General features: G+C 32.7%; 1 protein-coding gene across 2 annotated transcripts; it reads left to right on the top strand.

The window, feature by feature from the left end:
* LOC130898136 (uncharacterized) lies at window positions 1-26,383 on the top strand. Of its 2 annotated transcripts, none has more exons than XM_057807204.1 (15): window positions 1-207; window positions 821-967; window positions 1,377-1,748; window positions 1,838-2,042; window positions 2,117-2,301; window positions 2,403-2,638; window positions 2,692-5,666; window positions 6,212-6,438; window positions 6,538-7,128; window positions 9,476-10,124; window positions 10,186-10,389; window positions 14,291-14,623; window positions 16,663-16,784; window positions 17,071-17,200; window positions 18,789-26,383. In XM_057807204.1, exons 2-15 carry the CDS (start codon window positions 875-877, stop codon window positions 18,956-18,958), a joined length of 6,492 nt encoding a protein of 2,163 aa, XP_057663187.1. In that variant the 5' UTR covers window positions 1-207; window positions 821-874; the 3' UTR covers window positions 18,959-26,383. The 2 variants fall into 2 exon arrangements, 1 of the variants encoding a protein (XP_057663187.1); XR_009059838.1 differs by having other exon boundaries at window positions 26-207; window positions 16,663-16,788.
* Window positions 26,384-26,740: the final 357 nt, after the last annotated feature.

The following is a 26,740-nucleotide window of genomic DNA, read 5'->3' as shown; positions in this document are numbered from 1 at the left end:
ATTCAGTTCATAACGTGTAGATGGCAGTAAAGAGTTAGTGACGTTTATTATTGATTGGAATAATCTTCAATCGGCGAACGCCATTTTGTGTGTAAAAGATCAAAATAATAGAAACTTTTAAAAAGAATCTGGGTTCATCCGTCCCACTGTTATATAAAAGGAATTAATTTCTTGTTATTTGTCGTGAACCCATTTGGACGGACCAAGGTATATGTCTATTACAGATTTTTTATGCCAAGAAATTCCATTTCGTAATGCAATGTTTTCGTTTTGAGAGACAACCCAAGAAAATAGTGTACCGTTATGTCGCATCATTTATGTGAAATTGTATTTTATACTGTGCTGATATGAATTTTGACATTGTGCAAAGTGTTCAAAAGTATAGTGTTATTAATCGAAATTTTATTTTTTTGTGGGGATGGGCTTTGATTACTTGAAAGAGAATGCTTACGTAGTTTATAATTCACAGTTGTTAGTTTATTTAAATTTTGCTGCTTAATTTAAGAACTTCCGTTAGTTTCTCAGCTCAGTAAGGTCATGTAAGCATATTCTTTGTATTACAACCTTGAAAAAGTTCATTACAGTACTAGCAAAATAAATATCAATATATTCTACGTTCTATGGAATATGTTTTCTAAAATATTACTTGAAAAATAAGTTCAATACTACAAAAATATATTTCTACAAATTAATTTATTGTAGTGGCATATTGTATAACAAGTTTTATTTGATTTAATATACAAACGCTGGATCTGAATGTATTAAATTGGGTTGTCTTTGCTGTTGCGTTTACGGATCTAAATGCTTTATTTCTTTTTAGAAATAAGGTTCGTTCACTGGGTCTGGTAGATCTAAATGGTTGCGTGCAGACAGCATGTCTACTTTGCCAGGGCAGGCCTCCAAGGGGGAGAAAACCAAACCGAAGTTTCAATCATTGGATATAAATAGTTTATACAGAGTGAGCAGGGTAAGTACTATTTAGCTTTTAACATTTTCAACTTATTTATTCAAACAATCATCTTTTATTATTGCATTTAAGTTAGAAGCATAAGGGACCTTTAATTTTTATGAACTCAAATCTTCAATAGTATTGCTTCGTATATTTGATTTTCATTTTAATAAGAAGCAGTTATTAACAAAGATATGATTATTTGAATAGATCTTAGTACCTACTAATTATCATAATTACTAGAAATATGTGAAATTGGATGAAGAAAAATTTGTAATACTTTTATTAATTTTAAATCTGTGTAAGGTCCTAAGGTATTAAAATTTTTATTTCAAGCTGAAACATTTGTTGGTTTTTTTCAAATAAGAGTTATAACTATAGTAATTATTTCCAATACATCAAATTTTTGTATATAAAATAATTCCAGGGTGAAAATTTAGAAAAGCAACAACAAAAAAGTTCTTCAGTTTATATTAAACATGGCATGCAAATACTTGGTAAAGTCCCAAATGCACGTCGGGCACCAGCAAATTTACCCTCTTTGAAATCAGAATATAGTGGAACAGACGCAGCTGTACCATTAGTACCGCCAGGAGCACCAGGATGGGGAAAACAAGATTCGTCGAATTCAGGGTCGTCTCCTTCACCCAACAACAATCAGACAACTCAACCTCAAGATTTGAATGCATCCCCACTGACTGTCCCCAATCAACAAGGTGTACCACCACAACTAACTTCACATCAGGCTGCGATTGCCCTTCCCGTGACCAACAACATACCCCCACAAACACACAAACAGGTAAACAATATCAAATTATAATTCCATTGTATAATTATTTTAAATAGCTAAAAATGACTTAATGTTGATTGAAAAACTCATTGTTTTAGTTGACCCCTACTGCACAGCCTGCGCCTACAGACAAACTATGGAGTTCAGTTATGAGCAGCCCAGAGGTTCACCCACCCTTATATCAGAGTGTTCAATTCCAACACGAGTTCCCAAGCTTGTCCTCTGGAGATGGAGGCCCCACACGCACTGGTTCAGATGTTCCCCAGTATCCTACGGGGCTCAGTCTGAGACCACAGACAGAAGGTAAAGGATATAAAGAAATTTAGAAATTTAGGTATTCTATTTCTAGAAATTAATTTACTTACTCAAATTTATAGGTTCGTGGACACAAGGTGGGCAAAGGACCTTGGGTCCGCAAGGCGCTACAGGTGGAGACGTAGCAGGTCAAGGAAGGACAGGCTCGGGCCACCTGGTTGCCCCACCACAGCTCTCGGCCCAGGCAGGCCACCAACCACAGCAGCAGCCATTCCCGCCACAGATTCGTGGTGTTATGCCTTCATTTGTAAGTACAATTCTATAGCTGGAACTTGTCGACTTTGAAGTCTGTTTAATACAATATTCTTCAATATATTTCACAGTAGTTGATGTTTCTTCCTATTTTAGATGTACAAAGGTAGCAATTTTCAACAAGCTCCTGGAATTGGTATTCAAAATTCTACAATGCCACCGTCTGTTAATGGTCGAGGTGCAAGACCGACAGATAATCGGCCGCCTCGATTGGCGGACACAGAAACAGAAGAAATAGCTTCTAGACCCATAATTAGAGAAGAGGAATTGAGTCGAATGGATGAAATTAGTAAAGACATGGGCTGGGCAGAATCAGACGAAATTGATTATAAGTAAGTTCAGCATCAAATTTAAATGTAATGTAAGTAAAAAAATATTTTCTCAGTCAAAAGTTGGCATTCAGCGATGACGAAAGCGAGAAAACGTCGAAACGGGATACAAAAAGATCGCAACCTAAGGATACAAGAGCAGATGATCGAGAAAGTCACAATGATCAAAATCGTCAAAGTGGTAATTCGAGATTGGGTCCTCAGAGAGGTAGAAATTCCGAAGAAGAGGATATCTGGGTGCAGAGACGCACTCAACAAGAAAAAGAAGTCGAAATTGCAGTACAGCGGGCAAAACAGCGAAAAGAAGAAGAGGAGAAACGTTTTAATGAAGAAAGAAAATTGGCTGCAGCCAAAAAACTCATGGAACTGGAAGAAAAAATTCAGAAACGCGATAGAGACAACCATGAAGGTGTGGGAACAATAAATCCTAATTCTGTACCTCCCAAACCTATTAATCATGTTGATATTCCTTTGCCAGATTTCCAAAAAGATAAAGAACGAGATATGCATCGAGAGAAAGGTACTAGATCTCGCACTCCTATTGACTTGTCTGAAGAGAAAAGTCAACCTGCTAACCAGGGAAGTTCTTTCAGACAATTAACCCAAATAGAAGGTAAAAATTTTCCCCCTAGAAAACAACATACCAAACCCTCAGAAAGAGATAACCGAGATAATCGGGAGCAAAATGGACCTAATTTCTCCAGACAGTTTCAAAATGATCTCCCACCAAGATTTCTCAAACACCAGCGTAACAATAGCAATTCAAACCTACAAAATCAGCAACAACAATATCATCAACAATCTTTCGATAATCGTTGGAGTTCCAATTCTGGAACAAAACCAACAAATCAAAATACTTTGCACAATCGAAACGTTAGACAGGACAGTCCGGAATTAGAGAAAGAGGATGTGGAAAGAAAAGAATATAAGAGACAAAGCTCTGATGATAGTTATCGTAATTCTCTTCATTCTCAAGATTTAGGGCAACGAGAATCGCAAGATTCTCGTTATCATTCTGACGCTCCAGATAACAGACATCAAGATTATGAAGTTCAGTATTCAAGGAGAGACCAAGAACAAGATAAATGGCAAAAGGAAAAAGACGTACAAGACAAGAAGCTTGAATCTGAACACTCTCATCGTTTAAGCAAAGACGATTGGAGTGGCAGATCCGAAAAAGTCGATAAGGGATCAGAAAAGTATGAAATAGATAGAGATAGAGCTCAGAGATTGGAAAATCGTGACTCCCGAGATTCTCGATCGACGCGACACTCGAGAGAAACAGATCAACGCGATTACAATATGGGATCATGGTCGGAATCCATGTACGAATCAAGTTATGAAGACAAAAGAAAAGATTATGGAAGAGAAGAAAGACGTGCGGTACCCGGACCGATTACTAAAGATCGTATTGAAGCTGACGACATGTATAACGAAAAACGTAATCTGATTCAATTGAAACGTGGAGGATTTATATTAGAAATTAAAAAAGAACCACTTCCCAAGAAAGATACCGAATTTGTTAGCGCCTGGGCAGATTCTATACCGCCTGCTTTGGAAGAAGCTCAAGCCAAATTAACTGAAGATAAGAAGACTCCTGAACCTTCCAAAGTTGAAACTAAACATCCAGAACAACAATCCAAGAAATCAGAAAAAGTTGATGATTACAATCAAAATAGAAACAGATCGTATGGACAGAAAAAAGGTTGGAATAATAGTGGAGATGGTCATCCGTCTAGAGGACCAGCTTGGCCTAGAAGACCTCCCAGTCGAGGGCATAAATCAGGAGGAAGAAATCACGATTATCCCACGACGGATTCTGATGGATCTTTAGAGGATCATTCAGGTAAAAAGGATGAAACTAAAATAGATACTTCTAAATCAGAACAAATTGATCAAAGAAGTCCAAAACCGATGAGAAAGTCAGAAAGAGATGATAAGAATCGTGATATCAAATCGCACAATAATGATCCAAAGAGACAAGATAAATCTGAAAGAAAAGACAATAATTATGTACCAAGAGGAGAACCGTCGCGACACGGAAGAGGCGGAGGTAATTTCAGAAGCGGAAGAATGGGAGGTTTAGGTAAAAGGATCGATGGTTACGGACCTCCTCCTACAAAAAGTCCATTTGGTGGTCATCAAGATGAAAAAGAAAAAGATAAGAAACACGAAGAAACCCCATCAACTGAACACACTCCCCGAGTAGAGGACAAAATAAAGCAGAACCAACAAGCGCTAGCTGCAGGTATAATCGGAAAAAGGAGCGAATCGCGTAATGAACCTTCTTCCGGATCCGAAGATAGACCTAGGGATAAACCCAGAAATAAATCTGCTAACCGTAAAAATAAACCTAAATTAGACGAAAAACTTGAAACAAATACAGACATTTCCGAAGATAAAAATAGAGATTCGCGTAAATCTCAACAAAAAAGTCAAGGAAACAGACCTTCATCAAATTCTAATCGTGCTAGAAATAACCCACCGCGAATGGGCGGCGAAAAGAGATATGAAGGAAATCGCGAAAATACGCGACAAAATTCTAACAATTCATTAAAGAAAGAAGAAAAATCAACAGATCATAACCCATTATCGAACGCCAACGCGGATATTTCTACTAAAAATCGTGAGGAATCCGAACAAGTCGACGAAAAAGAGAAGAGCTCTGTAAATGGAGACGCAGAAGGTTTTCAAGAAGTTAAAAGTAAAAAAACCTTCAAAGAACGTCAAAAATCCTTTGACGACAAAACCTCTAAACCTTCAAAACCTGAAAACGGAAAAGAAGTGAGAGTCGAACGCGATAGAGAACGTGATCGGAAAAAAATTAGTCCGGCAACACAACAATTGACACAACAACAAATACAAAACATTCCCTCTTTGATGGCGACACCAGTTAATCCACCACCCGTTTTGCCACAGCTTAAAAGTCAGTTTGATCGACCGCGGCAACCGAAACTTCCGCCTCGATTCGCTAAACAAAAATTGCAAAAACAACAACAACAACAACAGCAACAGCAGCATCATGGTTTAGGTTAGTATAACATTTTAAAACAAAAATAATCAGAACAGAAAGTGATAATGCCAATCATCAAATAGCGAAAATCTCATATTTACAAAAAATCTCTCAGATCAGTATTACAATTTTCAAAATCGGTGAACCATTTAAAAGTATAGATAAACAACACCAAACAAAAAATCAATCCCTTGGTTTTCCTCAAATAAAACCAATCTACTAAATCAAATGATAGTAAATAAGGTATTATACATAATTCCAAATAATTTTTCTATAATCATCAGGCAGGCACTTTCAGTAGGCTTTCCAGTTCACCTATCTGTTATACAATATCATCAATTTTTTTTTAAACTACTTCCACATTATCTTTGTGATATTTTGCATAGTAGTTATCAATTTTATGAAGATAAATTTTAAACATGAATCAATGCTATCCATCCTTGAGTTGGTGGTAAAGAAACTCTACTAGCTCAACATCAATTGGTCCATGATAAGTCTCATAGTAAATTGTTCATTACCTATTATACAATTGTGTTTATGAAAACTGTTTAACAAACTTTTAGGGGACGTTAATGATATGAATAAGGTAAATCAGAATATGAACGTTTATGCAATGAAAGATACTACCAGTGTTCCACCATCAGTACCAACCTGTGCATGGGATAAACCATTAGTTTCCCAATTAAGAACTGTCGAACATGATACCATGTTGGGAGTTAATATAGATGGAGTAAAAGGATTGGAATCTACACATTCACCGACGCAAGGAGTCAGTCCTGGTGGAGAAAAGGTGAGAATGTCTTTATTTTTTTTTATTTTTCTCACAAGTATGTATTTGTATTAACTGTTTGAAGTTAATTTGGTTCTTAATTGTATTTTCTTATTTCAGGTTATCGGTAAAACTGGTCAAATACAAGAAAAAACTCTTTTGGATGGTGCAACGCCACCTGTGAATACTATCATATTTGAAAATACAAATTTCAAATCTGCCCCCGGTTCAAGACAAGTCCGTAATGATAAACCTAGATCTAAATTGGAAGAAGGGGCCAATATAGATCCTTCAGTAATGAACAGTTTCAACAAACCCAACATGAACGAACTACTCCAAACCAAAACAGAAAAATCTGAAGCTATACAATTACCTCCGTACAAAGAAGAAATCGCCGATATGAAATTGGATTTCTTCAGTGCAGATTATCAATTTGCCGATGATAAATCGACGAAAAATTTCGTTACAAAATCCATCCATGCCATAACTAGTGGTAATAATACTGTAGACAGTTTGGATATTAAGATAGCTTCAGTGAAAAAAGTATGGGAGACTTCAGAGCAAGAGGGTGAAGATAATACTCAGATGAGTTTCGGCGGACCGACTCTGGATTCCAATGTTTTTAATCAAGGCAAAGATACCCCTGATGACAACCATGAAGGTTACAGTCCCTCGCCTAATCAAAGCGCAGCGACTACGAATGTATGTAAGGTAAGCTTAAACTATTTAAATTTTATTGTCTTTTGAATGGTCTCTTTTATTCTATTTTTGAATTCCTCTTGATGATCCTGAAAATGAATCAAAGTCTAAAAAGATATCTTCAAATATAATTTCACTTTATCATGTCTCCCCCCTCCCTCTTTCAACAGGCTAATTCTGATTCAAATAAAATATTGATTCATACCAGGGTTTCTTTAATTTATGCTAGAAATCAAGGTTTATAATTTTTTTAATTCCAAAGTTTTTCTGTCAGTTTAGAACATTTCTAGAGCATTAATTATATATTGCTTCAAAAATTGAGAATGATGTAATTTTCCACTATGAATATCTGCAAAAAAATTAATTTTTCTTCATACCAAAACAATTTTCTACCAAAACATAGACGGAATTTTCCTTTCCTTGCAATTTTAGATTTGGTTCATTTAATTTTGCTGTAATATCTACCATAAAGTAAGGGTGTAAATGCTTTTTTCATTTAGGAATTTATTTCAATCAAGCACAAAGCAAAATGTTTCAACATCTTACCTTTAGAAAGCCATCCCACTTTATTAATATTGAGTCTCTATTTCATTTAACAATTTTTTTAACTGACGATGGTAGATTTTTTTTGACAAGATGCTGTCAACAATTTTGACTAAATTCATAATCATCTCAACTATTGCCGAAAATTTTTTAGCCACAAAGCACTTTTTGGTGAATGATGTAGTGAAATTTCAGTATCTTATGGACCTTGGGAAGATATATATATATATATATATATATATATATATATATATATATATATATATATATATATATATATATATATATACAAGGTTAAATATTTTATTGAGAATTATAGCTGCTCAAATTGAACTCTTTTGACCCTGTATTTTGGTGGTGGAGAGCCCACATTTTATCCCTGTTTAATTACAGCCCACATTTTATCCCTATTTAATTACAGCTCACTCAGCTATTTTTGAAGCATCGACTATTGTTCTCCATTTCTTTCTGCCCTGCATCTGTTAGTACCAGTCACATACTCCCATATTTTGCATATCTTGCACAATTTTATCTCATCTATTTTTTTGATTTATCAAGCAATTTTTTCTTGTTCAGTCTTCATTCTGTAATTTTTCTTGTAACCTATTTTTCCATTCTTTTAATGTGTCCGTACATTTGTATTCTTTTTTGTTTACTTGTATTTACTATATCCTAATTTTCTAATATATTTTTAATATCACAGTTCCAACTTTCACTGGTCCATGAATTTTCTTAATTATTCTCCTCTAATATTATCCTTAATTGTTCTTCGTCCATATTTGTTAGTCTCATAGTTTCAGAGGCGTATGTAACTACTGGTTTTATCTCAGTTTTATAGACTCTTAATTTGGTTGTTCGGCTTATAATTTTGTACTGCCCTATATCTGGCAAGAATACTTTGTCTTATCTCATTTTTAGTGCCATTTTTGTTGCTTATCATTGTTCCTAAGTACTACTTCAAAGATGAGGTCATTTATCTTTACTGTTTCTTGTTTGTGAACTTCTTTCTTTCAATTTCCATATATTTGGTTTTTTGTGACTTATTTTCCCTGCCTCCTTAAAATTTTTTCTAATGTGCTCTCAAGACTTTTTCTGTCCCTTGCTAATAGAATTAAATCATCAGCAGATGTTATTACTTGAATTGATTTATTAATGATACTTCCATCAGCATTACATTCTCTTACCCCAGCATTTATTTCAAATTCCTCAGATGGTCCATTTTTTGTTATTACCCTTGCCCTAGAATTTAGCATAGTCATTTTCACCAATCGTATCGATTTTTTGGGTACTTTTAGTTTTTCCATGTCTTTTACATTTTCTAGTATTGTCACCATTGTCACTTTTTCATATTTACGGGCTTCTTCCGTTAATAATTTTTTGAAATACTGACTATTCTTTTTCATTAATATTTATTGTAGTTCATTTACTATTTTGTTTCTTTATATGTTAATATAATTTTAGATTTTTTTTTTTTCATTTTCCAAATTGTTCATACTATCATTTAGCCATTTTATTTTCTTTGTATTAATTAATTCTTCCGAATATTTAATGTATAATGTAATAATCTGCATAATCCAATAGACAAAATTCAAGTTACAAGAAAACTATGAACAATCTATAAACAATTTTTTTGCATCTTCACAATCTGTTTCCTTATGTAGGAGGTATAAATATTATGAAAATATTTATTGTAATTTGACGTAGGCTACAAATAGCGTAAAATATTGGTAATAATATTGTTGTTGGCAACATATTAATAATGATTTCAAATAATCTTCGTTTTTGTATAGAAGATTTAATTTTGACATTATTACAGGTAAAACCCACACAACAAGTATCTGGAAGTGGACAAACAGTTCTAAGTTCCAGTCACCAACCCCATTCTGGAATTGTAGCTCCGAGTTTAATGGGCAATCCCCTTTCTCCTCCACCACTGCAACCAGTTTTAGGTGCAGGCGTTGGCATTGGGCCTCAATATACAGCCAATCAACATATTGGCTACCAGGCCGGTCTTTCAGGAAGTACGCAATATGGCATTTCTGCAATTCCTTCCCCTCCCACGGTACCTCTCGTTTACAACACATCCACGCAACAGATCCAAGCTGCTGCTGCTGCTCAAACTGGACTGTATGGAGCGTTTCAATTAGACCAGCTCGGTGGTCAGGGCCGTTCCCAATTTTCTCAATATCCCAATTATCACAGCCTTGGTCAAACTGCTAACAGTCCATATTCGACACAGAGCGTTTATTTGCCCACCGCTGCACCTCCTCCACATCCCCCACCGCCCACCGCGCCAGGACCGCCGGAACTTTACCAGAATATGAGTAATTACAGGTTGAGTGCCACCGCAGCTTTTGGACAGACTCAACCAATAAACAATCCGACAACTGTGTTGATTAGTTCAACTAGCAATACTTTAATGTCGGCTTCAGTTAAACCTAGTAGTCAACCCATCAGTGCTATCGGTAAGTATATTTTGTAACGTGCGTGTATTGTATCATTTTTATTCATTTATTTAATCACCAGGAACTAAAACTGGAGGAGTAGGTCAAGCATATCAACAACAATCTCAACAGAGTCAACAAGTTTTTATGGCTTACGACCCTTCGATACAGGCCAATTATTTGGCATCTAGTGCTGGTGTAATGCAGCGAACACCTGTTCCTCCGGCCCAAAACAATGTTGTACCCGGTTTACAACCGTCTTCGTCGTACTATTCCGGATCGACAGGTACCAAAGCTTTTCCTACTACATGGAGGTTTTAAAATATTTGTATACATGACGAATCAGTTTGAAAAATTTCACAAATATCTTTTGACGCGTTTTTATTAAAATATTTAGTATTATGAAAATTTTTTATCTCTGAATCGTCTTGTATTTTGAGCTTTTTGGGTTTTTTTTGCTAAGTGACGTAACTTATGTTGTCTTTAGTAAGTTTTTAATTAAATTTGAATAGTTAGAAAATTATTTTAATATCAGCAAAATTATTTATTCCCAATTTGACCATCATTACATCTTCCTTTTTCACCAATATGATTGTTAACTATTTTTGTTAGAAAATGATTCAATTCAACATACTATGTGTTAAGCACCATAGAAATTCAATTTATAAAAAATAACTAATTATTGAACTATGGGTTCTAGAAATTCCAACTTGGTACTATACAAAAGTTACGCCACTTTTTTCCCTTTACTCATTTATCTGTAGTTATATTTACAGTGTGGATTTAATGGTGGTGTGTGGGAATTTCTTTATTTTGTAGTGTTTGTTAGACTTTATTTTTACTTGTAGATTTGAATGTGTTTCAAATTGGTCTTGCTAGTTTTAATATTTAAAAAAAAGATAACATGAAAATAATATTAATTTTTATTTCTAATGTGAACCAACAATTTGAGCAAAATTTTTTATGTTGTCAACTATACCTGGAATCGGATCGCCACAATTTTTGGTGGTCATTCATGGTTTTCTTTAATTTTTCAAGTTAGTTTTTACTGTTTTGCAGTAACCAGACTAATTGCAGTATCTGAAGGAATTGTTCGATTCCCTGATACGTTTATATAACAATTCTGCTTGCATCAGATTTTAACAGTAAATCAACTGAAGCTACAAAACCTGATTTTTCACCTTGATTCCAACAATTTGGATCTATTCAGATTCTTAGTTGACAATATCTCTATCTTGGACTCAAATTCTTATTTGAATATATATTTTCTCAGTATGATATTAACCAAAGGTAATTAAAATTATTTATTTATTATTACAAACACGTTTAGTAAGTTTGAAGACTTTTATGAGAAGACAGAATGGAAATAATGGAAATTGAAGAAGTACTGAAAGTAGATAAGTCTTCTTATGAAAATAAATCAATTATTACGAACAGTTTTTAATCTATAGCTAAGTTATAAAAAGAAGATTATCCCTTCAAAAGTAATTCCTATGTCATTTAAACAATATAACTTAACCTCAAAATATTTACCAGTGTTCTACTACTAGAGATATATTTCACCAAAATTCCACAAAAATAATGCGTTCCATTTATCAAAATAGTAAATTTCATGAATAAAATCGCAAAATTGCTGTATTGGATTTTTGCAATGTCAATACTATTTATGATTACTATTGCATTTTTAATAACTTCTGTAGATAATTTCATTTATACTGTCATTATAGGACGCATCAAATTACATATTTTGAAAAGAATTTTTCCAAATAATTCCCTCTCTTAGTTGTAATGTCTTTGTGATGAAAACACTGATTTTTTTTAATTTTCCCAACAATTTGCTTTTTTATTATGTTTTTGTGATAAAACCCAACAAATTTTTCAAAATTGTGTATATTAAAAATGCAATAAATAGACCAGGAGGGATTGGGCCGAAGTTCGTCCACGATTTTTTAATTTCTGCCATTTGGAGTACTGAAAAAGTATAGAAAGTACTTACGAACTCGTTGGGCTCCCATTGAAATTATTCTGAGAAAATGAGGTGCCATATTTATAGAACGATAGCTTATAATCTATTTTATTATTAAAATCAAAATATCACGGAAAGTCTATTATATTTTAACCTTTAGAATCCCTGTATTCCTCCTGCCAAAAAAATTTTGATAATAAAAACTATCGTTCTATGAACATCGAAAGTAGCAGAAAATTGCGGTATGACCCATTTTTTGCAAAAAAAAAATCTCATTTTTCCAGAAAAATGTTACTGAGAATTTTTCCAGGAATTACAAATACTATCTATACTCTTTTCAGTACTCCAAAACGCAGGTATCAGAAAATTGCGGTTAATCACTGGTCCAATCTCTCCCGGTCTAAGGTCTACAAGGTGATCTATAGAATGATATCAAATAGATGTTGACAGTAATTATGTTAAATTTATATATATAAAAAAATAATAATTTATTCCAATCTATCAAAAATAATAATAATACGCTGCTTTATTATTTATGTATATTTTCTTATTTGTACTTGAAAACTGGCAAGGCCATTTTTTTATTTATATATTGTCATATATTGCGATTATTTTTACCAAAGCAAATAATGTAGCTTCTGTTTTTATTTATATATAAAGCTTTAATTTGATATTCTAAATACATAACCTGTATAAGTATTGATGATGTATTTTTAAAGATTCAGCGTTAATCAAACCTTATTGTTTTGTTCCTCATATATTTATTTTATAACTAAATATCAATTTCTCCTATTACTTTCCAAAAATGAAATTTCGCATTACTAAATTTTCCAAAATGCTTTGCTTTGTGTTTCAGTATATTCTGTAGTTCGTTTTCGTATGATTTGAAATGAAATCTTCATAAACCCAAATTTCAAAAATAACTTTGAATATTTCAGAGCATATTAAGGTTTATGAAGGTTGAGAAGGAATGGGATGCAATTTCAAAAAATATTATCTAATAAAATTGATTTTATTTAAATAACTTCTTATATAAAAATTTTTTTTAAATATATTAAAATATTAGTAATGAGGAATGGAACTAAATACTAGTGATCTGATTAGTAATTGTAAGAAATTAGTAATATATAGAATATATGATAAGCCTGTGTATTTTTTTGCATGTTTTAAAAAAAATGACACTCTTTAGTTCCTTAAGCAGCCTATTTTAAAAAGCTTCCAATTAATATTAAATTTATAGAGGAATTATATTTCGGTGTAACATATTTTGAAATTTTATAAGATTGGTAATTATTTTTAAATATCATTATGTTACATTTCCATTTTAATTTGTTATAAAAACAAATTCAACATTTTAATTGCATACATGCTTTATTATATCAAGTTTCCGAAGAAAGAACTCTCTATACACTCGCATTCCTTAAAGTGGATAAGTCTATTATCTTTAAATGATATTAAAGGCACATTTGGTTGAAAAAACAGTTTATTTTTCACAATAAACTCTCTTGAAAGCTTATGATTATATGTAGGTCAAATCTAAATATTTAAATGGATTTTTTTCAAATTATCAGTTTATATACAATAATGTTGCCACACACCTCAATTCATATAATTATATGAATATAATTGAATACCAATCTGAGTATGTGAAGTTTAACAATAAGATAATCATCTAAGTACATTAATTTGACTGTTAGATTAAAATAGATAACGGACGATCCTTCCTAGTGAAATAGAAGAACTACATAAAAGAAAATTGCTTTACAAAAATTCCAGGAGATCATTTTAACATCCGAATATGAATATTTTCAATAGAAATTACATGAAGTACTCTAAATGTAGATAATGGACTAAATTTTACAAGAAAACTATGATAGAAAGAAATATATACATAAGTAAAGAAAAATCAGACGAGAAGACACCGAAATGAAATCTTGTGACCAATCTCTTTCCCGTCTCTGCTTATTTTTCCATTATTTATCCTCAATATTTGTGTTATATTCTTGATGTGTTATATTCCTTATTGCTTTAGATCTTCCTCATATTTTATTTTAAAGTACCTTCTCTTTACAGTATTCTGCTTTTTAAATTTTCGATATCAAATTGCTGGAATCTTCCTCTAACTTCTAAACACAAATCTGTATTTTTCAATTTGTTAGAAATCATTTATAAATCTATATTTTTTATTGCACTATATCTGAGACATGAATTCATGTTCCAGGCGGTCAAACGGGATATTTTCAACAACCTGGTAGCTCAACTATGAACTCCGCACAGTTACAGCAACATCAAACGGGATACGGTCTCCAAGGCAACGTATTCGGTACGCATAACCAATCACACACAAATACAGGAATGCAGAATTATAATTCCCATTTCTTGACTACGCCTATGCAAGTTGCTGCAGCGCTGTCTGCCCAACAATTCAGATCAAGCCTACCGGCGGCGTACATGAAGGGGATGGGAAATCAGGGACTGGGAGACCAAGCGACAAGGCCTCAGCAACTGAAAAGTCCCAGTAGCCAGGAGGTTTTGTCTTCAGTTTTTAATACAGGTAAGTGATTAATTGTCATGTCAAAAAATACTTAACAAGAACTGATAAAATTTTTTTTTTCACATTTAAACAGACTTGAAATAAATAATGTGCAGAGTGCCATGTCTAAATCATTATTTTGAGATAAACACTATTTAGGGTGAGTTATAATGAAAAAACATAAAATGAAGCTTTCAATGAATATCACCATTTAATATGTCTTCATAAAATTATCTTCCTTCAAGTAAGGAGTCATTGTCACTTGATTTTGTTTTTTTTTTCTTCAGAAATTCTACTCTGGTAAGTCAGGTTTGGAATAATCATTTCTACAATTGCTCTACTCTTGACATTTTTCCTTCAAAATCTTCGTTGTCTCTATTTTGTTCAGAGTTTCTCTAATGTTAACAAATTTCAGATTTACTCGGTTAGTAATGATCCATTGTGCTTTCGTAATTTGAAACTTAGATATATTGATTGAACTTTCTGAAACATGTTTGAAATCTGAAAAGTCCTCAAGGTTCATGACTGTAACAAAAATGATGTTTTTTTGCCGCAGCTATCATCATTCTTGCCTCGCACCTCTCTTATCTTTTTCGCTTTTCAGTTTGGACGAAATCTGTTCCAACTTATAAATGAATGACCTGACACTAGATACTTCTGTATTGATATAATATTAGTGAACGATTCTAATACACATGAAGCAATTTCATTCCCTCCATTCCTGTTATACTCTCATGTTATAAAAACATAAGGCCAGTGTTATTGTTCCGTAGGTGAACACAAAGGTTCTCTTGAGACTGAAGGTAAACATTTTACCTTCAGTCTCTGAAGATGGTAACTTGGTTATCGAAACGCGCGTCAGACAGTGTAATTATGAGTGTTGGTGTAGTGGTAGTGTAAACAATGTGTTCAGTATGAATATCATGAACACTTCCAGAAATTCCAACTTAGTATTTAATCACTTGTTCATGATTGGATCCTTTAGATCTTCCTTCTCTGTAAACACTCAAATATCTGATGGTCATTCTTGTCTAGCTTTGCAAGAAACTTGATGTTGATACGCAGTTCCTCAATCAGAGCCTTCAACAAGCAGCTGCTAACTCCTAATGACACGCAGAGCACTCTGACTCGAACTGAGTATTGATGGAATTGGCTAAAACAGCACTGCTGGTTGCTAATAATTTTAATGGTCTTTATTTTTTGCTTCTGCAGAAACTCCTCGCTTTATGTGAGCAATAACCAGTGTTTCGTCTTCCTACACACCGGTAAAATGTTGGACAAGGTAGAGGAAAACATAGCTTGTCTCCTACTCTCTTCTGGCCTCTTATAGGTAGTCTTCTCCTCTTGATAGCGCATCTATGGATGAAACTCTCATAACATACATATTTTGATTTGTTTGAAAAAGTTTCAGTTTTTGTTTATGCGATATATTTGCATTTGCACAATACCTGAATACCTGCTTTGTCTACTAGTAGTACCCAGTAACAATATTCATTTATTTGTATGATTTTGATATATACAGGACGGGATAAACATGCACAACATAAAAATAATGACCAAACTAGTGCATGTACTACAGAAAACAAGGTTACATTTTTGGGCACTTTGCTCAGTTTTTACCAGCTGCGTTCTGGCAATTAATCAGCCAATTTTTAATATATACTGTAACCAAAATAGGGAGTGAATCTGTTGTTTTTTTCACATTTTGAGGGTAATGTTCGAATATAGTTTACAAATTTTATTTTTAACAGTGAAAATCTGTCATACTGACTATATCAAAGCCGTGGCACTTAGCGCTTTATATATATTGCTCGTTAGGGCACCTGAAACGTCTTATAAGAATAAAATGAAAATGGATTTTTTTGGCATTTAGCACATTATTTATTTCAAGTCTTCATTTAAGGAAAAAATGTAAATATTGAGTTTGTGGCTTTGTATTTGGAAATATATTGTTTACAAACTTTATACTTAACTGTGAAAATCTAAAATACTGACTATATCAAATCTAAAAAATAATTTATAAGGAATTATGAGTACTAGATAATTATATTTGATATTAGGTCCTCAGATTCCATCTCCAAAATCGAGACAGAATAGTAAACATCCCCCTCCACAATCCAGTCCCACTGCACAACACAAATACAATTTATATCAACAGGTTGGAGGACAGCAAAATCCAAATGTAAGTAAGTTACATAACAATTTTAATTTAAAATGTGATTAAGTAAAGAATTTCAAAATTAGAACGACTACATATAGTTTTCCTTTTGATTAGCATCACCTGTAGAACTTTTAATCCTGTAGGTTCCTATTTATAGGAAGTAATGACGAAGTATTTCATTTATTCTTAATGTTATAAGCTTCACATACGAATTCGAAAGTTATAAAATACATAACATCTTTATATTTATGTTTAGAGCACAAATTATATATTTTGACAAGTTTTTTAATCACTAAATTGTTTCTAGTTGCAGAGGTATCCAACACCTATTCAAAGACCCGTCAATTTCCAACAAATACAACAAAATAATTCCGTGAATCAGAAACACAGGAATAATTCCAACAAAACAATTAACCGACAGTATTATGGAAATCAAAGTAAGTCAACTGTTATGATTATTTAATCTTTAGATAAGGACAGTAGTAGCAGAGATCTTTTCAATTATTCAGAAAATGTGACTTCATTACGAGGGTTGTTATATATATTTTTGGCTTTGCTATCACTGTTACTGATATTTCTGTCATAAACTTACTACTTACAAAATATAACCTCAACCAAAACGTTTGACACAAAACTTGACCAAGAGTCGCTCTACTGCTTTGCTCCATCTATTTTTGTACATGGCTACTTCACTTTTCACCCAACTGTCTTCGTCCATTCTGGCTATATGTCCCATCCAACGGAATATTTTCGCTCTGACCACATATCCTATTTCAGCTTAATCATGTAGTACTTTGATCTCTGCGTTTGTTCTTCTTCTCCACTCGTTTTGCTCTCGCACTCCTCCGAAAATCCTCGGTTGTATAATTCTTCTCTGTTTGCAACTGTCACTCCCAGGTATTTGAACTCCTGGACTTTATCAAATCTATACTCTTTGTTTTGCTCTATGGTCACTTACAATTGGTTGCATCTGTTCAGATCCCTTCCCATTTCCATGTATTTGTTCTTTTGTTTATTTATGCACAGTCCATATTCATATCTATATCGTTCTTGAATACGATTTTCAAGTGACATATCGTGAGATAGAGGCATCTTTGATCATTAGTATAACTAGCACCAAGAAGATAGGCATGATAATTTGATCATTGGATCCTGCATATCTTGAGCCATGCGGCCTCAAAAAAGTTTTCTAAAGGCGCAGCAAAGATTTTGTATAACATCTTCATGGATCTAAGTATAAGTTCTTGAAATGAAGCTGTGGGTCTTTTTAAGATGAGGGAAAAGAAAGTTGTTTGCATAACAAGCATATCAAATTCTTTGGCATTGCCAGTCATATGGCAATACAGTAAGGTTAATTCTGAATGATATACAATTATTTGTTTGCCAGATGTCATTGGAATAATTCGGATAACGCTTTTATCCTGAGAAGGGTGAATTATTATCACTATATAGCCTTGATTAATCACCCAATGACTATTTTGTATTCATAGATCAAAATACTAGTTAATTATTTTCAACGCCACCTATTTTACTATAAAAATCACATATTCTTTGAAGCTACCTGAGTCTGAGTGAAAAAAATGCTTCAAAAGTTGATTCAAATGAACGGAAAAGTGTAGTAATCTTGGGTTTTCTTAGGGTTTGTATTCAATTTTTGACTGTATGTTTCGTTTTTGATGAGGTTTAATCGAGTATTGTTCTCAGTTTTCTAGAGGACTTTTTTTGTCTGCATATAATGAATCATTTGATTCTACAGTCTGCATCAGGCTGAATTATTTGTGTATTCTCACAATTTCTTTGAAATTATCCTTCCTTTGCTTCCAAACTTGAAATTGGCTGCTATATAATCCTGTTTATATGTACTATTTTATACCAATACTCACAATATTTCAACTGTGTTTCGTTAACCAAATTTTCGTCCTCAGACACCAAAAATAAATGCATATTAGACAGTATTATTTTGAGTGTTATTGTAGGGCAACAGTACCAGAAATTCAAACGTAAGTTGATTACCTGTATTTTCAGATCAAACTGAAAAGTCTGATGAAGTGAAAATAACGGAAAACGTAACTTTAAACAACAATTCAACAGGTAGCGGCAAATCTTTGGGCACAAACAACGGTAATTCTGTGACAGTAACAACTGAAAAAGTTAAGGATACCATCAAAGAAGAATCTGCTGTGTTGAAAGACTAATATATATATATATATATATATATATATATATATATATATATATATATATATATATATATATATAATTTTAAATTTTAAATAAGTTATTCTAAGTACTAAAAACACATTATAATTTGAGTTTTAGGTCAGTCACTAGCACCTGTTGAAATAAGAACTTTTTATGATTTAATTTGTAGAAAATAAAATTGTATTTACCAAAATAAAATTGTTTCAATTTGTAGTGAAGGTAATATTTTGTTTATAATATAAAAATATTCAAGATTTTGACATACTTCAAACTATCTTTAGTAATTACCCTTTTTTCCTTTCGAAGAGTGTAAAAAACATTCGGAACCGTAAATATCGAAAACTATACAAAACAACATATAACAAATGTAATAAAGGAAACTTCAATCTAGTAGCAGGTCACTATTGATTGAGACAGATCAAAATCCCAATATTTTTAACTAGAATTTTGCTCTAGTGACTGGCCTACAGTTAAACAAAATTTGTGTGGAAATGAATCTTCATTCGTATATTGTATAAGTTGATGTAACTAATTTATTTCAATCTGAATTTATTTCGGTGCTGTTTATAAAATTTTTGAAATTAATATAAAAAGTAAAAAAACGTTCTTATCATTATGAATATTAAAAAAGTTGGTAGTACCATATCGAGATGAACTCTCTGAAAGAAAAAATGTGATACAGATTAAATTAAATTTGTTTAATATTTTTTTTATTATATATTATTTAAAATTACTGTTGAAACAAATCTGTTCGAAGGACTGAAAACAGTCTTCTGATCTACTGGCTACAATGATTTAGTTTTGTTTACAAATTGAAGAATAGAGATAAAACTCAAAGAAATACCTGTAATAGTTCATTTAACCCTTATATTAGGAACGAACCTTACCGACGTCTTTTAGCAACCGGGGTACCCACAGATCTAAATATTAGAAATTTTGTTTATTTTGTTATAAAAAACTCGAAACATTTTTTTTCTTGAAATATGAATAGTTGGTGACAATTAATTCAAATTAATTTCAGGTGTACAAACCAACCGCAAACTTGACAATTGATGAACAGCACTAACCATACCGTGGCCGTTGTGGATTCACTATATATACAATATATACCATCAAAACCACCTAAGTATGGTATAAAAATCTGGTGTATTTGTGATGCGAAAAACGCATGTCCTTTGCAAGTGATTATGTACACTGGTAAAACAGATGGTACTCGGAAAAAAATCAGGGTGAAAGTGTAGTGAAAAATGGGCGGCTCCATAAAAACGTCTGCATGGCTATTCTTCACTACTCTACCCGTTGCTAAACATTTGTTATCGTGGAATCAAACCATTGTTGGCACGGTAAAAAAAATATACCCTACATCCCTAGTGTTATGAGAGCAAATAAGACACGGGATGTTCCCAAAAAAATGATGAAGACGCTAAACGAAAACCAAAAGTTATAAATTTATATAATAGATATAAAGCTGAGCCAAATAGTCCAGATTTCTTCACTTGTATCATATCCTGGTGAGATGCTAGCGCGGCAGTGTCATCTGCATATGTTGTGGTAGTTACGGTGTTGTGTGTGGGAATATCAGCTATGTACATAAGATAGAGAATCGGGCAATTGCACTTCCCTGTGGAACTCCTGACATAATTGGTGTAGTATAGAGTGGTGATGTAATATTGGATTTTTTGACTTGAAAGTGTCTGTTCTGCAAGTAGGATTTGGAAAAGGTTGTGCGGGAAGTTTTTCCTGATTTTGTATAGTAGTCCATCGTGCCAGACCTTGTCGAATGCCTGGTCGATATCCAAAAATACAGCCGAACAGTATTCTCTATCTTCAAAAGATACACTTTTTTGTGATTCAATTAACTTGTTCTATGGGGGCATGTTGCTCTTTAAATCCAAATTGGTGGTTAGGTGTTAGTCCGTTGGCTTTTAGAATCGGTTCTATTTTCTCAATCGGTAGTATTCAAGAAGTTTTGACATAACTGATAATAGGCTTATTGTTCTGTAAGATGTAGTGTTTTCAAAAGTGAGTGAATGCTAGATACACATCGTGATTAAAAAAAATAGACGAAGTACTACTATGTAATGAACACTTGTTAATAAATGTTTAATAAAAATCATTTCGTTTGAATTAACTAAACAAAAAACAATCAATACTATATGAAAAATACACATGTCAAAAACTAACAATTTACATAAATCAAAAACGACTTACCAGTCAACATTAAACATATTCCGGATCACTACCGCCACCGGTAGGTAGCAGTAGCGCTAAACGTCCGCTGAATATGACACTATTTTCCATTTTCCAAAAGAGAGTTCTAGTTTGATATCGTACTACATACAGAATCGTTGCAAATAACGTGTAATCTAATAAATTAGTATTAATTATATGTATGGTTGATAATACTGCCGAATTATGCTTAGGATCATGGCGGGTACACTTAATTGACTAAAGTCGAATCATTCAGCACGGTAATTAGGGTAGCAGTCAGTAAATGGCTATTAAGCTTAAGAAATTGTATGTACTTGTCAGTCTCGCCCAAGTAATTTGATTGAACGAAGAATAAAAATATGAAAATGTTGTGTTAACTTCCAAAACGGACTATTCGGTAGTTTAAATAATGTAGTAGTTAATCACTCGGTACGCGTAAGGGGCCATCCATATATTACGTCACACGTTAAGGGGAGGGTGGGTAACACCGAAATGTGATGACGTGTGACAAGGGTCAAAAGTTTTGTGACGTGATATGTTAAAATTAAAACGCGAAATTTAGATGTGAATAAGAAACTATAAAAATCGTTTCTTTGGTTATCTGAAATATTGCACTTTATGTTGATTTTATTAGATTATTTAACCCTAGATAACGGGATTTATTTCGAAAAACGTCATAAAGGAATTATCGTAAATTTTATGACGGTAGTATAAACCCGCATTTTACGAAAAATATTTCTAGAAAAACTATTAAAAAGCGGTAGGATCTCTATTAGAAAATGAAAAAACAAAATATAAATGAAAAATTCAAATTCTCATTCAACAACGCCGCATTTTTTGCAAATGTCTCCGTGGTGCTCTCCGCCGATCGGATATGTTTGTCTTTTTTGACTTGGGCAATAGAAACACGTTTTGCGCTTCTATTCCTGATGAATTTTATTTCTTGAATCATTTCTTGGCGGAAATTTGAAAGTTGGGGTCGCTAATCTTCTCCTTGTCCATGGTCCAGAAAGGCGACGACTCAAATGTATCATGTACTGGTATCGCGAAAAGGCTTTCTCTCCCCTTTTTAAAGTATTATTCGAATAAATTACAAAGGAGTTGATGCTGACCATATTGATCATACCATATATCACACACAGGAGCCATCTTCTAGTTTTTCTGCTGCAGCTCATGTTAGTGCACAATTGGTAGAATGTATCGACCCCACCTTTAGTGTAATTCTGAACAATCGCAGGTTTTCCTGTTTCTTCCGAAATTTCACCTCGCTGATGCATTATAGACAATAGCAGTACAACTTTCTGCTTTCTAGGCACTTCTCCTGATCATGTATTTGCATTTCTCTGTCTTATAGTCAGCAGTTCTGGTGGTATTTCCCTTTTATTTTTCCTGGACGTTCCAATTATTATTAGTTTATATAGATCTTGGAGTAGTTCATCAGCCAAACTATTGAATTAAACCAATTATGCATGGTAACATTCTTACTACTTCCATGGATGGATTTTTTAAGCTCCTTCACAAAATAATTAGCAAGTGATATGAACTCATGAAATTCCATGAGTTATTCGTCAATAGTCAGGTAAGATGAGGGTGTATATGATGACCTGCAAGTTTCAATTAAAATTTTCCATATCTCACGAACAGGTGCAAAAGGATCATTAATTTTCCTTTCTTGCCTTGTTTTCTTTTGAATCAAACCTCAAACAATTCAGCAAAAACACAAATCTATCAGAATTCATTCAGGATCTGTAAAGGGAATTGGCAGATAATTGGTTGTTACCAGTGAAATTTTGCTTTTCCGTTAATATTTCCTCATTTGTGTGAAGTAATATATTAAGAATCCGTTCAGAAAAGAAATGTAAAAAATTTTGTTCCAGTACCACTTAATGCGCTTTTCTGACTCGATTCAAAATGGTTAAGGTTTCACGAAGCAGTTCTCCTTGTTCTATTGGGCTGTCTAAGATGTTTTTTTCATCACGGACCAATGAACCTATTCCATCAAAACGAATATCGAAGTCTTTTGTATGCAAGAGGAATATTTTAGTCTTTTTTCTTTTTTTATCTTGTGGTTGACGTCTACTTTTAGCTAATACTTCTAGTAAAGGAAAGGAGATCCATTACATTTTTCTATTTTGCTATCAGTTGATACTCCAACCAACTGTTTGTGATAGCCAAAATGGCAAATAACGTCAAAGTTAATGTTTTTGAATGTATAAATATACGATATATTTAAAGAAAGAAATCTGTCTTATCCACACCACCCATTGTAGAGTTTATCGACAAAGGTAATTTTTTTTTCGGATTTACACAATCTTGTAGCTGTATCAATATCACCCTTGCCGTCTACTACATTATTGTCTTTCCATTGGTTTATTACAATATCTTTTTGACAGTTACAATTTCTTGGATAGCTCCTCTATTTGTTTTTGTAATGGGGAAAAAATTATCCGCTTATAGCAAATAGTTCATATTTGAAGATCTATTCCAGATGTTATTCCATCAATTTGACACTGTTCATGAATAGATGTTTTTCCTTAGTAGGCATATTTTTTTGTACCTTTAAAGCCGTGCTACGATCACGAACTACATCAAAGGGTGGACGTACCTTCCGCAATCTATCATTAGGTTTCTCGGTTACTAAACTCATGATATAGTGTTATATATTGATGAGGAAATTCCAGTAAAGACGCAACCTAGGAAACTTTAATCTTCCAATAAGAAAATGCATATCAAACAGATAACAGTGCTGTTGCCGTTTTATTTCACGGAAAATAGATTTGTAGTTTCTGTCATTGGTTCAAAAATATCATCCAATATATACTCGAAAAGTAAATATTGATCCGGTAAGTCAATACTTTCATCTACTTAGTTTATCACATCTTGTGCTTCAATAGGCTGACAGGTGAAATCAGTTGCTTTCCATTCATAGATAATGACTTTCTTTTTCGGCCTCTTTAATTGTTTATCATCTCTCTTCTTATTTTGCTTCCCATAACTTTGGAATATAAATCTGCTTGTATGTCACGCTCTTCATCTACTTCTCAATTATGTTCTTCTGTATTGTGATCTTCCATATCGTCTTGATTTTCACGTTTCTAGTGTAACGTTTTCATATAATCCTTGTTGGTCAAAGGCAGAGTACGATTCCAGTGTTTTTTTTTTAATTTGACGGTCCTAAAAATGGAATTTTTTAACTAATACCTTACTGTACACAGACATTATTGATACACATTTGTGACCCATTTTTAGACAAAATTAAAACGTGTCAGGAAACATATGATTAGATATAATAAATAAAGAACCTTTTAATAACATTTTATAATAAAATTAAATTAATTACCTCCAAAATTACAATAATTATTTACTCACAACTGCGTCCTCCATTTTGGGAAACTGTTGTCATTTCTAACCAACAAATTACTGATTTAGATTAGTTTTTAATAGATGGCGCCACGAGTCCGGTTTCTCCGTATTTAAAATCTCGGGTTCCTTAGAGGATTACGATTAAAACTATATGATTAGTACGGGAAATGAAGTTCAAATCAAGGCAACACCTCGCTATTTTTCGTCCTGCATCTATTTGTACAAAAATTTGGGATCAGGCTAATTTCACACTTTAGTTCATTTTCTATATTGTGCAGTTGTACACTTTTTGTTTTTTAAGGGTAAAATCTACCCTGAATTGTAAAAAATTGAACACGGTTAAAATTTTGCTTGGATTAGTTGAATAAGGATTGTTTTATACCGTAGGCTATAATTTAACAATATTTCAACCCTTGATAACACCAATTTTTATAATATTATTTAGTTGATCTAAATAAAAAAAAGTAGAAGTCCATAGAAAAAAAATATATTAACACATACATTTATATACATAGTCACACATTAATTCAAAAATCTGGCTCATTAATTTTGTCTTCGTCACCTTTAATTACTGATGGACAGTCTTCAACTGAGCACCCAGAACAAGTGGAATTGCAGTAAAATCCAAGTTGTTAGCACCCTTTTTTACATTTTTAAAAGTTTATCCTTACGAGGTGTAATGAACCTTCATTAAAATGCCAACCCCAATCTCTGTTGCTCGAATGTTTTCATTTCCAAGCCACTGTTGAAGTTGATCTACTACTCACTGTGATTGTCAGTGATCACTGGATGGTCACTGCCACTTATGTTAAGACAGACAGAAACAAGATCGAATTAAACGAGGTATTATGAACCAAATTCAGGACCGGTCTGATAGAGGTTTGCTTCACTCACTAACAGGTAATTCAATGTCAAAGTGTTAGAACTTTAGCATGAGTTCTAGTTAAGGAAGTTTCTCATTTATTTAAGTCCCACTTAATCAAGTTTCATTGTATTTAAAACGTAAACTAAGTAAGTTTCATGGAGTGCAAAATAGGTGAAATTGCGAAAAGTCAAATTTTCATTTTTCTCTTCATATTTGTTGTATAATGACAATATTTAAAATCTTCGATATACAAGGTATAATGCGTTATTTAAAAAATAAATGAGAACTCAAGAAATCAAGCTGGTCTAATACCGTTTCCAACAGGAAACAACTCGAAACTTGCGAATGCGTAATTTCACTATCCGCTATATGTTGGAAAAACAATTAACCATCATTAGACCTCTTTTATGCAAAAATTCCAACTTGTTTTTTATCCGATATTTAGTTTAAAATTGAACACAACATTTTCATAGTTTATTCGATAGACGTGAACCACTCTACCGATGCCCAATGTAGAGGGCGAAACTCCGTATAATTTGTATTTAAGTAGGTTGCGCAGAAACTTCGTAAAAAGCTTCGCCTTGTTAAATTGTTTCGCGCAATCTCAGTAGCTCATCTTTATTAGTGGTGTTAGCAATTTGTAGTATACAAAAAAATAATTATTGTAAAATGTGTTAAGAAAGTGAGTGATCAAAATCATGGACTTGAAACATTATTTTAATTTGGATGGACTACCGAAAGTTTTAACTTATTGGTGATAAATGTTTTTTTTTTATTATTATTATTCTTATTATTAAAATTCGTGAAATGAACTGACTATTCGAGTTGTTTCACCAAATGTGAAGAATTTATAAAAATTAAAGAAAAAAGACTTAGCCGTTTCTTCTTTACAACTGCAAATTTACTCAAAAAAAAATTGCTAAATTATTTCTCTCCGCATATTTAAATCTTTAATAAAAATGAATGGTTTAAATATGGATATTGTTGTTTTATTTTGTATGTATATGGATATTGCGACCCAAATGATCTATTGTGCTCCCCTTTCTTGCTGCGATACTGGGGAACTGGGGAGTAATTCTAATGAAATTACCTATCAATAAATTTATTAAAAACATCTAAATTGATTCTCTATTTACTCTGAAATTTGTACTTAATAGAAATGGTCCTCAGAATAAATGAGTTTTGATGATTTAAATGATGATTATATTCATTTTTCAAGAAATCGTATTATTTATTCAAAATTCGACTCTGTTATATTAATTTACAAATTATGAAATGGTAATTTAATAAGCAAAAATGTACGAAAATCAGTCGATCTAGTCTCCTAATTCATCAT

The sequence above is a fragment of the Diorhabda carinulata genome, chromosome 9 (assembly GCF_026250575.1).
Source record: "Diorhabda carinulata isolate Delta chromosome 9, icDioCari1.1, whole genome shotgun sequence".
NCBI classification, from domain to species: Eukaryota; Metazoa; Arthropoda; class Insecta; order Coleoptera; family Chrysomelidae; genus Diorhabda; species Diorhabda carinulata.
This window is presented reverse-complemented; position numbering and strand designations above follow the sequence as displayed.

Coding starts and splice junctions, on each gene's coding strand:
- LOC130898136 (XM_057807204.1), top strand. CDS start 875: ATGTCTACTTTGCCAGGGCAGGCCTCCAAGGGGGAGAAAACCAAACCG. Junction 14,624..16,662: donor GTCTTCAGTTTTTAATACAG/GTAAGTGATTAA, acceptor ATTTGATATTAG/GTCCTCAGATTCCATCTCCA. Junction 16,785..17,070: donor GAGGACAGCAAAATCCAAAT/GTAAGTAAGTTA, acceptor AATTGTTTCTAG/TTGCAGAGGTATCCAACACC.